The sequence below is a fragment of the Delphinapterus leucas genome, chromosome 8, assembly GCF_059928025.1.
Source record: "Delphinapterus leucas isolate spDelLeu-1000000601 "Yukka" chromosome 8, BTC_Dleu_Yukka2, whole genome shotgun sequence".
Lineage (NCBI taxonomy): Eukaryota > Metazoa > Chordata > Mammalia > Artiodactyla > Monodontidae > Delphinapterus > Delphinapterus leucas.
The window spans coordinates 11528203-11542939 of NC_143136.1; the positions used below are offsets into that span (position 1 = coordinate 11528203).

Below are 14737 nucleotides of genomic sequence, written 5' to 3' on the forward strand. Positions count from 1 at the left end.
TAAATGGCTTTGTTTATGTGCACTCTACTGATATTTATGAGAAACAGTTTTAATGTACTTTTTTTTACTTTTTAGAAGCTTTATTGAGATATAATTCGTATAACATATAATTCACCTATTTGAAGTGTACAATTTAATGTTTTTAGTACATTCAAGAGTTGTGCCACCAGCACAGCTCAATTTTAGAACATTTTTATTATCGTCTAAAGAAATCCCATATCCATTAGCAGTCGCTCTACATTACTCCTACTCCCACATCCTAGGCAATATTAATGTACTTTTAACAGCAATAAAACTATTGTATGTTAATGTAACTAACTTTTAATTGTAAAAATAGCTGTATTTTCTAGAGCAAAAATTAGTGAGAAGAGTGGCACTGCTTTATATTTTTGCAAATTTCATTAATACCTGTTTAAATAGAAGACAGCTGATTTCTGATCAGCTTCTGCATTGTTATGTTATGTAGCTTCTGGAAAACTCCACTGTATAATCATGAGACTGGGAGTAAATACAGCAAATCAAGTCTTAGAATTATTATTAAAAAAATTTTGACCTCAGAGAACCCCTGTAAAGGTCTCAAGGATCCCCTTACAGGTTCCCAGACTAAGTTATCACCATTTTACAATCCCTACTAATGGACGTAGGCATAGAGTATCAGCCACCCCCTCTCAACACAGACAAAAACACGAAAATGTGTTTCTCCACAAAAGAACACACCATCTAACCTATGAAACACTGAGTCTTCCCTCTTCCCCCAATTAAATGTGAATCTTAGGAAGCTACTAGGTCCGACTATCAATTTATAGGGAACTGAGATGACAGAGGAACACTGACACTGCATGGATGGAATCAGCAAAATCGTGATAGTGGGACACTACTGAAAAATGACTGAGCTGAGAGAAGGAAAAGGGAGGGGGAGAGAGAATAGGAGTAAATAACTGAAGGGGAAACTTATAGAATAAAAAAAAAAGTTAAAAGACAAGCAGAGCAGGTTCCACTTCCAGTAACGTCAGTGTAGCTCAAATTAAAACCCAGCTCCCAGAAATTAACAACTATAAACTCAGCACACATTATAAGAATTATCAGAAGACTCTAGAAAGCAACCACAAGGTAAACAGATTCTGGAGAAGAGTCAACACCTGTAAGAAAGAAACAGCACTAAGTATCTACTCTTTTTTTAAAGATCATCATTTGAAAGCAGACCTCTGCCAAGCAGAGCTGCCAAAACTCAAGGAGAAATCCACAAATCTAAAAGGTTAAAGACAGAGTGCACAACCACAGCAACTGTAAAGTGAAGGGTATGTCCAAGAAGGGAGAGCTGCAAAACTTGCATAACAACTTTGCACAAATCTCTGGCTCACCCTTGATCGAGGAATGTACAGGGACAATTCAAAGCAGTTCAATTAAGGACTAAAAGAACTGAACAGAGATTTCAACTGGCTCCCACCAGGAGAGGCAGAGTTTGCTAAAGTAAAAAGTGAGCAAAACAAACAAAACCAATACTTCCTGGACAAACAAGACAGAACCCAGAGGCTCTACAACCTACCATTTGCTGATGCTCTAGATATAATCCAAAATCACTAGATACACAAAAAAGTGTGATCCATAATCAAAAGAAAAGGCAATCAGTAGGTCCTTGTTGATTATCTATTTTATATATTGCAGTGTGTATATGTTAACCCCAAGCTCCTAATTTATCCTTCCCCCTCACCTTTCCCCTTTGGTAACCATAAGTTTGTTTTCTAAGTCTGTTTCTGCTTTGTAAGTAAATTCATTTGTAACATTTTTTTAGATTCTACATATACTTGATATCATATGATAAGTCTTCTGACTTACTTCACGTAGTACAATAATCTCTAGGTCCCCCATGTTTGCTGTAAACGGCATTATTTCATTCCTTTTTATGGCTGAGTAGTATTCCATTGTGTATATGTATCACATCTTTATTCATTCATCTGCTGATGAACACATGTTGTTTTCATGTCTTGGCTATTGTGAATAGTGCTTCTATGAACACAGGGATGCATCTATCTTTCTGAATTATAGTTTTGTCTGGATATATGTCGAGGAGAGGAATTGCTGGATCATAGGACAACTCTATTTTTAGCTTTTTGAGGAACCTCCATACTGTTTTCCATAGCAGCTGCACCAATTTACCTTTCTACCAAGAGTGTAGGAGGGGTCCCTTTTCTCCATACCCTTTCCAGTATTTTTTATTTGTAAAACAAAAAAAGCATTCTTAATTATTTTCTTTATATGAGTATGAATAAAAATCAAAACAGTGGTTCTCTGGAAAGGGAAGGGACTGAACAGGAAGAGATGGTAGGGGAACTCTGGGGGAATGATGGTCATGTTCTATATCTTTATAGGACTTTGGGTTACCAAACTGGATACATTTATCAAAACTCTTCCAAAGGTACAATTATGACTTTTACATTCACTGTGCATAAATTATACCTCAAAAAAATCTTAACAAATATCGAATTCTAATTAATGATATTATATAAGATTTTAGGGGTGATATGAACTAATGTTTGCAAATTACTTTGAAATGCAAGGAAAATATAAGGTGGATGACCAAATGGAGACAGATATTTGCTAGTGCAAATACAGCACCGTGTTTAATGTGCCTGCATAATTTTTAAAGTTTTATGTATTTCTCATAATAAAATGTTGAGAGGTGAGGGGGCAGAAGACAGCCAAATTTGGCCATTGTGTTGTGGCTTTGAGCAGCCTCTGCCGGGGACAAGATCTTGCTATGGCCATCCGTGAGAGGGGGGATGAGAGACAACTTAGCAGATAACCCAACCAGGCCCCCCTCAAGCAGAGCAGCTACAGTGCTCACACTACCAGGAGACCTTGCTCACCTTCAGTAAGACTTATGGCACCATACTGCAGTTAGGTGGCACAAGGCAGGACAGGTTCCGGTGCCAGAAGATGACTGCTCACAGCCACCCCATCCTTGGAAAAATCCTAGCATCACAGGCCAGTAAGAGATCATCCCTGGGGAACTGGTGGAGCCCATGGTCTAGGAGAAAACTGACAAAAGATACCATCTAAATCTCTAAGAAGTTCCTGCCAGGCATGGCCTATGGCTACTACTACCCAAAGATGATCTTGCCTGTGCAGGATGGCTTGAATTTCATGAAACAGAACCAAAAAACCTTCGATGTCATCACCAATTGGTCAAAAATCTATGGTCCCAGAGCTTTTCTTAAGTTCCTTCTTACCAGCTCATAAAGCACCCTGCATCCAGATGGAATCTTCTGTTGCCAAGATGAATGCCAGTTATTGGTTGTTGGTTGGTCCTAGCAACCAACTAGCATTCCTGCTCTATAGTAAGAACCCAACATTGATTTTCAGCAGCCTGGTAGCAGGTGATGCTGGAGCAATGGAAGACACATGTGAAAGACTACAACTCAGATATGTACCGGGAGAACTTGTACTATGAGTTTGAGTGCAAAGCTTGGAATTCACCTCAACTGCTATGACTTCCCAGGGACTTGAGCTGGAAGGGCCCCCAGTTACAGTGTATCCAGCCCCAGAGTAACCACCTGGTCTGAGACCCCCACTGTCCTGGCACAAACCTGACTCTATCCCACAGACCAAGTGGTACAGGCCCCAGGAAGTTGCCTGGTCCCAGCCAGGCCTAGGCAGGCCAAACTCTGACCCATCTAGCCTCCAATCCTTTGTCAGAGTTTCGAAACCCATATTAACCACTCATAACATGTGAGCCTTACTTGCATCTCTATTCAACATATGCTTAAGGGAAGAGAAAAAAGGAAATTTATGAAATAAAAGGAAACTTGAACACTGGCTATGTAATTAGATTACTATCAGTTTCTATGGCTATGAAAACGATATGGAGTTATATATTCTTTTAAAGTCCTTTTTTAGAGATAACATCTAGTTCCTGAATTTACAGAGGAAAATTGTATGTCTCAGATCTGCTTCACATAATAAAAAAGGGACAGGAGTTTGGTACATTATTCTGTCTACTGTGTAGATATATGAGCAGCTCCACAACAAAAAGTTTAAAAAAGAACAAAAAGAATGAATAATTTTATTTTTAATTAGATTCAAGTAAGATTAAAAAAAAAAAAAAAGATAACATACTTAAATGGCAAGAAAGAAAGAACCAAAAGCTGAGAGATGAGAGGAAGCTAGAACAGCTGAAGCAAAGAGTTAGAAGGAAATAAATAATATGACCTGGGATACAAATGCAATAAAAAGTTAAATAAATGCTCAGAGTAGTTACAAACTACCGTCCAGCTCCTTCTACAATACTCTTCAGTTTTCAGTCATCACTCAGAAAGATCAACAAGCTACAATATGTACAAAACAAAGATAACATTTCCAACATTCTTTTTGTTAATTAGTATCATTAGATATTTCTCTGAAAGCCAACAACTAATATCAAAGAATGCACTCTGAATATTTTAAAGATTACTATGTCATTCCTGATTTGATTCAGCAGAATTTTTAGAAACTTAACACCTTGCCTTTCTTTCAAAATAGAGGCCAGACTTTAAAATATGCGTTTCTTCATAAATACGCAGAAGTTAAACAAATAGCCTCTTTAATACAGAACACGCTTCGATATTTTAGCTAGATGGTTTTAAACCTCAACTATCTCACTAGGAAGCTAGTCTCTCAAATAATTACATATTTTTAGTTAAAATTTTTTGAAATGGTACTATTATTATTGAATTAACTTTTCATACTGATTAATACCATCATATTGACTGTAATTCTGCAAAAATCTCCCTAAACTAAATTCAGTTCAAAGCACACCATTTTCCTATACACTTTTTTCCCCCTGAGCTTAGAAGTCAATGAAAAAGTACATTTGCACTTAAAATTGACATCTTACATCTACATAATACATCAGTTTTCAAAATGTTTTCACATGTACTACCTTCAAATCAACCTCATCAAATAGGCAGGATAGGTACTTCCCATAGTGTACAAAGGAAAATGAAGCTCAGGGAAAAGTAGTTTCCCCAAGGTAACAAGGCTTATCAATTAGTGGTGCCGAAACTAGACCACAGATTATTTTGAGTCTCGACTGGATGGAGCCTTTAGTTACTGTACTGGTTCTCTCAAAAGGTGGTCTGTAGCCATCAGCAATAGAATCACATGGGGCTTCTGGCTGAAAATGCAGACAGACACTCCTCTGCCCCACCCCACACCCAGGGTCAGAATCTCTGAGGAGTAAAGCCCAGAAATTTTTACAAATAATAATAAAACAAAATTAAAATAAAATTTAAAATAAACACATTTACATATATGTACACACACACACATTCATACATTCTCACTGCTCTAGGTATAATGAAGAAGTATATAAGATTATGCCATGGAAATGTCTATAATGTTTTGAGGGTAATAAGACCAATACAGAAGAAACTATGAGAGCAATAAAAAAAAAATTGTGTAAAATCTTAGAGTCAATGCTATATTTAAAAAAAAAAAAAGCTTAAAGTATGGGGGGCAGGGGGGTGTCAGTCCCTGTCGGCTAAAATACTCCTGAAAGACTTGATGGAAGGGTAAAAACTTTGATAGGTCTTGAAAAACAGATTCAGGATAAATGATTCAGCTTGAGCAAAATGGCAAGAAAAGTGGGATACAGAAACCACTGGCGTTCAAACATTTCTATTGGTAATGAAGCAAGAAAAAGATTAACTAGGAAAAGAAGCAAGGTTATAAAAGAATTTATATTGAGAACTGAAAACTTTGGAATTCCATAGACCAGGAGTCTATAATCAACCACCTGCAGATCAAATTTGGGTCACTGGCCTATTTTTGTACTGCCCCTGATCATTTGGTTTATGCATATTTAAAGGGTTACTTTTTTAAGATTTTTTCTAACAAGAATATACAACAGAGACTGTATGTAGGTGGCCTTCAATATTTACCATCTGGCCATTTACAGAAACACTTTTGCCAACCTCTGTACAGACAGCAAAGTAACTGTAGACCCTGGATTAATGAGTATGTAACTTAACTCTGCCACTCAATAATGACATTTAATATGCTGTTACTAAAATAACTGCCAAATTTTACTAATATTATTTAAGCTCAGCATATAATTAAAATGCTCCAAGAGTTTAAATACATAACCTAAAATTAATGTAAATGATGCTAGTGTATTCTAAGAAAACTGAAAAATTCCCCTAATGAAACCACTCTGAACAAAAAGTCAAAAAAAAAAATATTGATAATCCTTCTATACCTTTTACTATCTTAGATTCTGATTCAACAAACATCTGAATATCTATATTATTCTATAAGAAATATGCTGGGAGGGCTTCCCTGGTGGCACAGTGGTTGAGAGTCCGCCTGCCGATGCAGAGGACACAGGTTCGTGCCCCGGTCCGGGAAGATCCCACATGCCGCAGAGCGGCTGGGCCCGTGAGCCATGGCCGCTGAGCCTGTGCATACGGAGCCTCTGCTCCGCAATGGGAGAGGCCACAACAGTGAGAGGCCCGCGTGCCGCAAAAAAAATAAAAATAAAAAAATAAGAAATATGCTGGGAACTTTCACAGGTTGCTTGAGTTCAAATTATTCTAGCCTTTCTATATTAAGACACTGTTATTATTTTACACGTGTAGAAATTGAGGCTCAGAGGCATCTTGTCCATCGTTCTCAACCTTCCAAGTCAAAATCCAATCCTTTCTGCACAAGACCACTGCATTTCAAGTATTCTTTTAATAGGCCCAGCCCAAATTTTATCAATTTCCCTAGAGAGCTGCAGTTTGGGTTAAGATTGTTTAGTTTTTAATCAAACTTAAAAGAAATGAATACAACACTTTGAAACTACCTGACAGTTCCATGCCCTGATTCAGGATTAATTCAAAAGCTCATTGTCTTTACTATGATAATGGCCTACGGGCTCTTTCTGATATTGGTCTTCTACTTTACAGAGTCCACTGTTCTGTATTGAGAATGACCATCACTTATTACAAGTTTATAAGACAGGATGATTTAGGAAATAACCACTAGTGTCCTGTTTAACAGCATAATAGATTGAGTATAACATATCATAAAATGATACCTGAATATTCCAGCAAAACTGTCACAGCATGTGAATTTGGAACTTTAAATTTTTTAGGTATCAAAATATTTTTCTTTGTGGCAATGCTTGTTTCTGATTATAAAATAACTCCAATCTTCCCAAAGATGCAATTTAACTACACAAAAGGCCTAAAGAGCTGTCTCATAAAATAAAGCCTATTTAAGCCATAAGTATAACTTCTTGAAAAAAACTGTCTGCATAATCCCAAGCATTTACAACTCTAAACTGAAGCCCTTTCTCACTCTTATACCAAAATGGAACTGAAAAAAATGATTTTTACTGTCTCTCTCCCCTAGTAGACTGTAAACTTTACCTGAGGGCACGAATCATAGACAGTATCCCTAGCACCCAAGGACAATCCCGGGCACATGTTAGATGATTAATAAATCTCTGCTTCAAGAATGAAGTATGGGGCTTCCCTGGTGGCGCAGTGGTTGAGAATCTGCCTGCCAATGCAGGGGACATGGGTTCGAGCCCTGGTCCGGGAAGATCCCACATGCCGCGGAGCAACTAGGCCCGTGAGCCACTACTACTGAGCCTGCGCATCTGGAGCCTGTGCTCCGCAACAAGAGAGGCCGCGATAGTTAGAGGCCCGCGCACTGTGATGAAGAGCGGCCCCTGCTCGCTGCACTAGAGAAAGCCCTCGCACAGAAACGAAGACCCAACACAGACAAAAATAAAAAATAAAAAATAAATAAATTTTAAAAAAAAAGAATGAAGAATGAATCAATTATGAATGTTAACCAGGGAAAAAGCACACCTTACCTTATGGGTCTACTGTTTAAGAAGGATTTTTTTAAAGCTTTAGCTTCTGGGTTGGGGGTTATTTTTTTTAATCTAGCATAAAGATGATCAAATACTGTCAATGAATGCATGATTTTATTTCTACATGTAGATTTTATGCCTGTGGAGCATCAGCAGTAACCCTTTTACTCTCAGTCCTGAAACATAATTAGGAAGATTAATTTATTACTAGGAAAGAAAAACTGTATGGTTCAAAATAAAATTACTTCTACATTTTCCTTTTACTGAATTATCTATAGCACTGTTAGCCAGCCTTCCTTCCATTAAGTTTGATAATCAGAAGTTAACCCAATAGTGAAATTCCTTCAACTAGAGGACCATGGTTGACCCACAACATCATAAAAGAGGACATATGGAGCAAACCACTAAAGATTTTTTTCAAGTAACATCATGATACAAAAGAAAGCATTACAAGATAAATATGTGGAAATTTTTTGTGAAATATCTGACTTTTGGAAAAAATGTCAACACCAATAAACACAAAGTGCTTTGTTATAAAATATTTTACTAACATCTGGCAAGTATGTTCTATATCCTGATAATGTACGTATCTCCTCCAATGAACACACTGTAGGAGTCTAAGAATTCTAAAGTAATATTCAAGTAACTTGTAAACTACATCTGTAGATACTAGTGATATGTTATAAACATCAAGGGTGTCCGTGATACATATTTATAAATACTAAGAACATCATCGGCTTACCACAGCTACCAATTCAGATGTACTTTATTAATGACTCAAATGCCGTGAGTAGTGCTGCCATCAGTTTTGTGACTTGCCAAAAACAGTCAACAATTCTTAGTAAAGTTCTCAATGAAAAGTGAAATCTTTCCCAGATATACAAATGTGTCAAGTCACTGCATCGACGGTCTCAATTAATGGCTTCCTGTATCCAAGCCCTCTGCCCTGTAACTTGGTAGTCCCCTCCCACACTTGATTCTGGACTTGGCAGCATGACTTCTGGCAATAAGTTGTTCACGACTATTAATGAAAGCATATAAAACAGATTTAAGTTATACATGCAGACCGACTGTAAAAAGGTTCTTCCCACTTATAAAGGTCTGGAGGAACATCCAAAGCATGTGGAATATAGGTTAACTCTATTCAACACCTTGTGAATCATCCAGCAACCATGGTGCTTGTCTGCTTAAGCCAGCAACGTTCCCTAATCGTTAACAACCAAACATGCCCCTCAGAACGTTAAAACTTCCTCATAGGGGTAGAAGATCCAAGACTTCTGGCAGTTAATATACTTTTTGATCTTTTAACTTCAGGCATGAACCCATTCATGCACAAGATGTATGACAGTACCTTCTTTTTAATCCAAAATTTATATGATTGAGTATGGTCCTTTGCAGACTACTGAGAGACAACACACAGTGCAAATATGGCAACATAATTTGAAACAAAAAATAAAGATCTGTATTTTTTCTCTATGCATGTTATACTTAAGATTTAAATGTTTAAATAAGATAAACTGATAATAAAGCACTTGTACTTCAAGTCTATAGTTTTTTATTAAGTTGTACCAATCATCCTGCATTTCATGATATCAATCTTCACCTTCTATACATCTCCTGAAATTTTAAGAACACAGATATTGCTAATATTGTAAAGAATCAAATATACCTAGTCCAATACTTTGGTTCAAAGATGTCCTTAGGGACATAAGAAAGTATGTTTTTCTCCCTTAACAAGTAATTAAATGGTTGGTACACTTTCTAGCAGTAAGAACCATTGCAAATTTCTCTTTTTCTTTGTGCACTGTGTTTGCTCTGCCTGCAATACCTTTTCCTGCCAGCCTAAGTCCTAGTCACCCTCAAAAGCCAGCAAATGTTCAGCCCCCTCCGTGAGATCTTCCCAATCCTCTCCTTTTCACCAACAGATTGAGTCCCTCCTTCCACATTACTTCTGAAACTTCTTATTCTTTACCATTAATTATCTAACACACTGTTGTAATTATTTGTTACATACCTGTCTCCCAAACTAGACCATGAGCTTTATGTCAGCTAAGCCTATGTGACATTTCTATAACTGTATCCAAGTACCTAGTACAGTGACTGCCATGGTGAGGGCTTTAAATGTCTTATTAATTTGCATGACTCTTTGTAGGATTTAAGATTCATAAATCCATTCCAGTCATCTCTATTGTTTGTATTTTGTTTCTACTATTTGATATAATGAGTTACCTAAAATTTCTTTTCATATATTCTAAGTTTATTTTGATATTACAGCCTTAATAACTTCCTTCAGAAATCCTGTCATATGCAACAGCATGGCTGAACCTTGAGAACATTATGCCAAGTGAAATAAGCCAGTCACAGAAGAGCAGTACTACATGACTCCACTTAAATGAGGCATCTAAAACAGTCCAACTCACAGAAGCAGAAAACAGAATGGTGGTTGCTATTCAATGTGTATAAAGTTCAGTTATGCAAGATGAGTAAGTTCTAAAGATCCATTTACAACACTTTGCCTATAGTTAACAATACTACATTTTGCACTTAAAAAATTTTTAAGAGAGTACATCTCATATCAAGTGTACTTACCACAATTTCAGGAAAAAAAGGTCCTTCAATCGTAGTATTCTGGAACCAGTCTCCACCTAATCTTATCTACTGACAGGTTTGAACGTTTTTTACTTACTTCTCCAATGCATTGTTTGTTACCTTTCCAGTTCTACTACTATGACTTTATCTACTGTCAGTTGATTTTTAATCTAAGAACAGATAATATTTTTTCATTTCTGACTCCATTCTGATGTCCAAAATTTTGTATAGAAGGCCAAAATTCTAAGGAAGTAATTTAAAATATGCACTGCTAGGCTAATCCCAAACTTTACACAAATAGTTCAAATTGTCTTTTAATCCAAAAATACATTTCTACACTTACTGTCATTACACACCTTCTGCCCTTTATCTTGCTTTAGATTTTCCTGTAATGTACCTACATCAGTCTGGAACTTGATTCTCAAGATAATTTTTTATCGGCAAAGTCTGGAAACTTCAAAGTGTGTGCTCAATTCTCTAAATCATGTATTTAAAAATATTTCATAATCTTAAATTTATACTTCTTTACTACTTTAGAACCATATACACACATGAATCACAAGTAGACAAGCAAGTTTAAGAGGCTACTATCAAAGTGTTAGGGAAAAAAGAGGCAGAGTGCAAAACGCTTGCATTTATCTTCTGAGGGTGAAAAAGAAGATTGAAATTAATAAAATCTTAAGACTTAAATTCTTTTCTGTGTCATATCAAAAACATGCAAAAAAAAAAGCCCCAAAAAACATGCAACCACTGTAGTACAACTAAAGTAGTATTTCCTTTCTAGGAAGTGATTAAAGTGTCTATTAAATAATAATGGCTATTACTGATCAATTGGGTTGACTGGCTCATCCTTGCCCCAAGATTATAAAGCATGCTTGCTTTCGCTGTTAATTTTAGTTTTTTTTTTAAATAGTAGACCACCACTTTTACTAAGAAAGCAAACAGAATGGAATTCCTGAAAGCCCATTAAAGCAGAGTAGAAAGAAAAGGCTCCCCTGCTAATTTTTACTGAGTTCCTCATGACGCTAGGCTGCCCCCTCAGAACTACTAACCTCCTCCCTACTGAGCACTGCTCAATATTAAACATCACATACATCTAAAGTTAAAAACGTAAAAAGCAAAGAGGGGTCCTCAAGTGAAAGCTGATCACACAACAGCCTAACAAAAAGTTTACTACAATACCATAATGTTAATTCCCTTTCTCCCTCTCTTATTTTGTCTTTTAAAGCAAAAACTAACAGTTACTCCAATACTAGATGTCCTCCAAAAATGCCTTTTATATTCAATACTGACAAAGTTTACACACAGGTTTCATCTCAGGTTTAAGGTAAAATATTTATGTAGTAGACATTAATTCTAAACACATTATTAAATGAGTACTTTCTACAACATCTGAATATAGAATACAAAAATAACTTTTTAGACAGTGAAAATTCACCATTCTAAGCAACTTATTAAATCTTATTAAAATGACTACCAACAAAAAAGTTGAAAATTGTAAAAAACACTTACTTCATTTCCATGTTTTTGAAGGAATTCAATTTCCTGTTGTGTGAATGTTGTCATGGAGATGGATTTCACCCTGTGTGGTGGATTTAACCCTCGCCTGAAAGATAAAATATTTTACAGATTTACTATTACAAACTATAGTATTTTTAAAATTATGTATCAGATAATTCAAAACATTTTTAATTAGCACATTTAAACTTGGAACAGTGTTTTCATTCCATAAACTACAAATATTTAAAAGTTATCTTAAACTATTAATCCCCACAATAGTTATGTCAATGTAATTTTAGTCAGACCCACACTAAATAATATATTTAAAGATAAATTCAAGTAACCACCTAGTTAGAAGCAAACAGTACCTGTAACACATGAGCTTCTTGGAAACACAAATATTGCTTTAGTGTATGTCTGATGGAAGGAGAATAATACATATATGAGGGGCTCAATGGTAAAGAATTCAAAGTTATTATTTAAATATTTTCATATTTCCTAAGAAAGTGACAATGATATGTCAGGTTTGGACGTTATCTGTTTCACATTTCGAAGTGGAGAAACGTTAAGTTAGGTTTTGTTGTTTTGCTTTAAGTTCTAAACTAATAAATTACTTTCCTTCCAGCTCTTGGTAAGTTATAAAATACAGTTATGAAGATTGCACAGTAGGAGAAACTGAACACAGCAATTTCATCCTAGTAAAACTTCCAAACTTAACTATGAAGAAACAACTACCATATGAATTTCTTTCAAGTACCTTTACAACGAGCAATCACAAATTAAGGCTTTAACGATATCATCTAAATTTCCAAAAGTGAAAATTTAGCAAATCATTATTATTCCTTTAAAGCAGGACATTTTGTTTTCCAATTCATCTGTATTATGAGAATAAGACTAAATTCATCATATTCACAGCTTATTCATTTATGATATTTATCCTAACAAGTCCTAACTTGTTCCAAAACAATTTGAAAAGGAATTAACTTATTATTGTTCTCTCAGATTCCTCTGCTCCCTCCCTCACAGTTAGCAACTTTGTCTCTCCTTATTCCCTAATACTGTCTCTACCCTTGTTCCAGCCAACCCTCTACCCTTCCATCTCCCTTATAGTATCCTTTCAATAAAAAAAGCAAAGGAATAACTTTCTAACAAGGAAATGTCAAACACTGCTACAAGGGTGTATGTTTGAATAAGAAAGTTTGGAGCAATGAATTATATCCCTGTGCTTCTCAAATCATCAAATGAGGGAACCCCTGACTCCTAAAGTTACATACAGATGTAATCTCATGAAAGCACTGCACTGTATAGCTTACTCTCTCATACATCTCAAGGCCCTACCATACCACAATGTCCATTTTTGCATAAAGAAGGTATTCATATTACTTAAATAAGTGAACAAATTTTCTCACTTATGAAACAAACAAAACCATAACATACTCATAACCAAAATATGACAGGACATTTTCCCACTTAACAAGACGACCTATTGCAGAGCTTCTTTAAATGCGCTCTCTCAGTGCTCTTAAAATAAGATTCAATTTACAAAACTGGTAGACACAATTTTGCAAGGTCAGCAGATTACTTACATAAATTGAGTAACTCCAAGGAAATTTTACATTTGTTCATATTGGTTTCTCTAATTACTCTTTTATATTCCATTAATTCTGGTAGATTAACTGTATCTTCAGTGCAAAAATTTTTCCTTTTTTAGCTTCCAAAAGCTTTGTATGTGGATATAACATGACTATAAAATAGTTTGGTTAAAAATAGAAGGCTGACTCTATCAATTTCTTAAGAAGAATGCAGACTGATGAGGCTGTAGTAAAAAATGTAGTCTCATACACTGATGACAGTAGGATAAATTCACCAACCTGTGAATAACCTTATTCATGCGTTTTGACCCAGTAATAACCTTTTAGGAATCTATTCTAAAGAAGGAATCTGAAACTTAACTATGTACAAGATGTTCATCAAACATCACTCATACTAAAAAAAAAAAAAAAAAAAACCTTCGTTATCAAAGGGCAAGTGATTAAGCGACAATAAAACTGTACAACTATGCATACTTATGCTTGGTTTTAAGATAAAAATTATATAGTATTCTCAAAGCTATATTAAAAATATCTGCAAAGAAAACAAACTAAATACCCCAAAATGTTAACAGTCTTTGCTTACAGATTATGGAACTGAATGATTTTTTTTCTATTTATAATTTTCTATTCTCTCCAAGTTTTCCACAATGAAAACTTGTTACTTATTCTGTAACAGAAAAAAAAGAAACTGCAAGAAATAATAAACAATTCAATTAACTAGTAGTAGTCAAAAAATTTGGACTTTTAGTCCTGGCTTTATGGATGTGAATGTCTGTGCTGAAGAATTACAGAAAGTAAATGAGAGAACAGTTGTTAAGGCTTTCTTTCAGTTTTTCTAAAAAACCTGGAAAACTTTCCTCCCAAATATAGCCACCAGCATCAACAATTTATCTTTACCTCATTTCTCTAAATCAGGCACTACTGACATATTAGGCAAGAGAATTCTTTACCATGAGGGGGCTGTCCTGTGCACTGTAGGAGGTAGGGCAGCATCCCTGGCCTCTACCCACTAAATGCCAGAAGCATGCCCAACCCAGCAGGAATAATGAAAAATGTTTCAAGATACTGATAAATGTCCCTCAGGGGTGTGGGGTGGGACAGCAGAGTCCTTCTACTTGAGAACCACTGCTCTAAATATACCAAATATGTTAACTACCAAGTGAAGAAAGAAGCAGAATTCCTTTGGATCACTACTGAGATATAAATTCTACCT

General features: G+C 35.6%; 1 protein-coding gene across 12 annotated transcripts in view; it reads right to left on the bottom strand.

The window, feature by feature from the left end:
* Window positions 1-14737, bottom strand: part of AGFG1 (ArfGAP with FG repeats 1) — a 69480-nt gene that overhangs the window by 41313 nt on the left and 13430 nt on the right. For all 12 annotated transcript variants that reach the window (XM_022567877.3, XM_022567876.3, XM_022567875.3 and 9 more), the window contains exon 2: window positions 11945-12038. In XM_022567877.3, the coding sequence (XP_022423585.1) occupies window positions 11945-12038 (94 nt within the window). The remainder of the gene's footprint in view (window positions 1-11944; window positions 12039-14737) is intronic.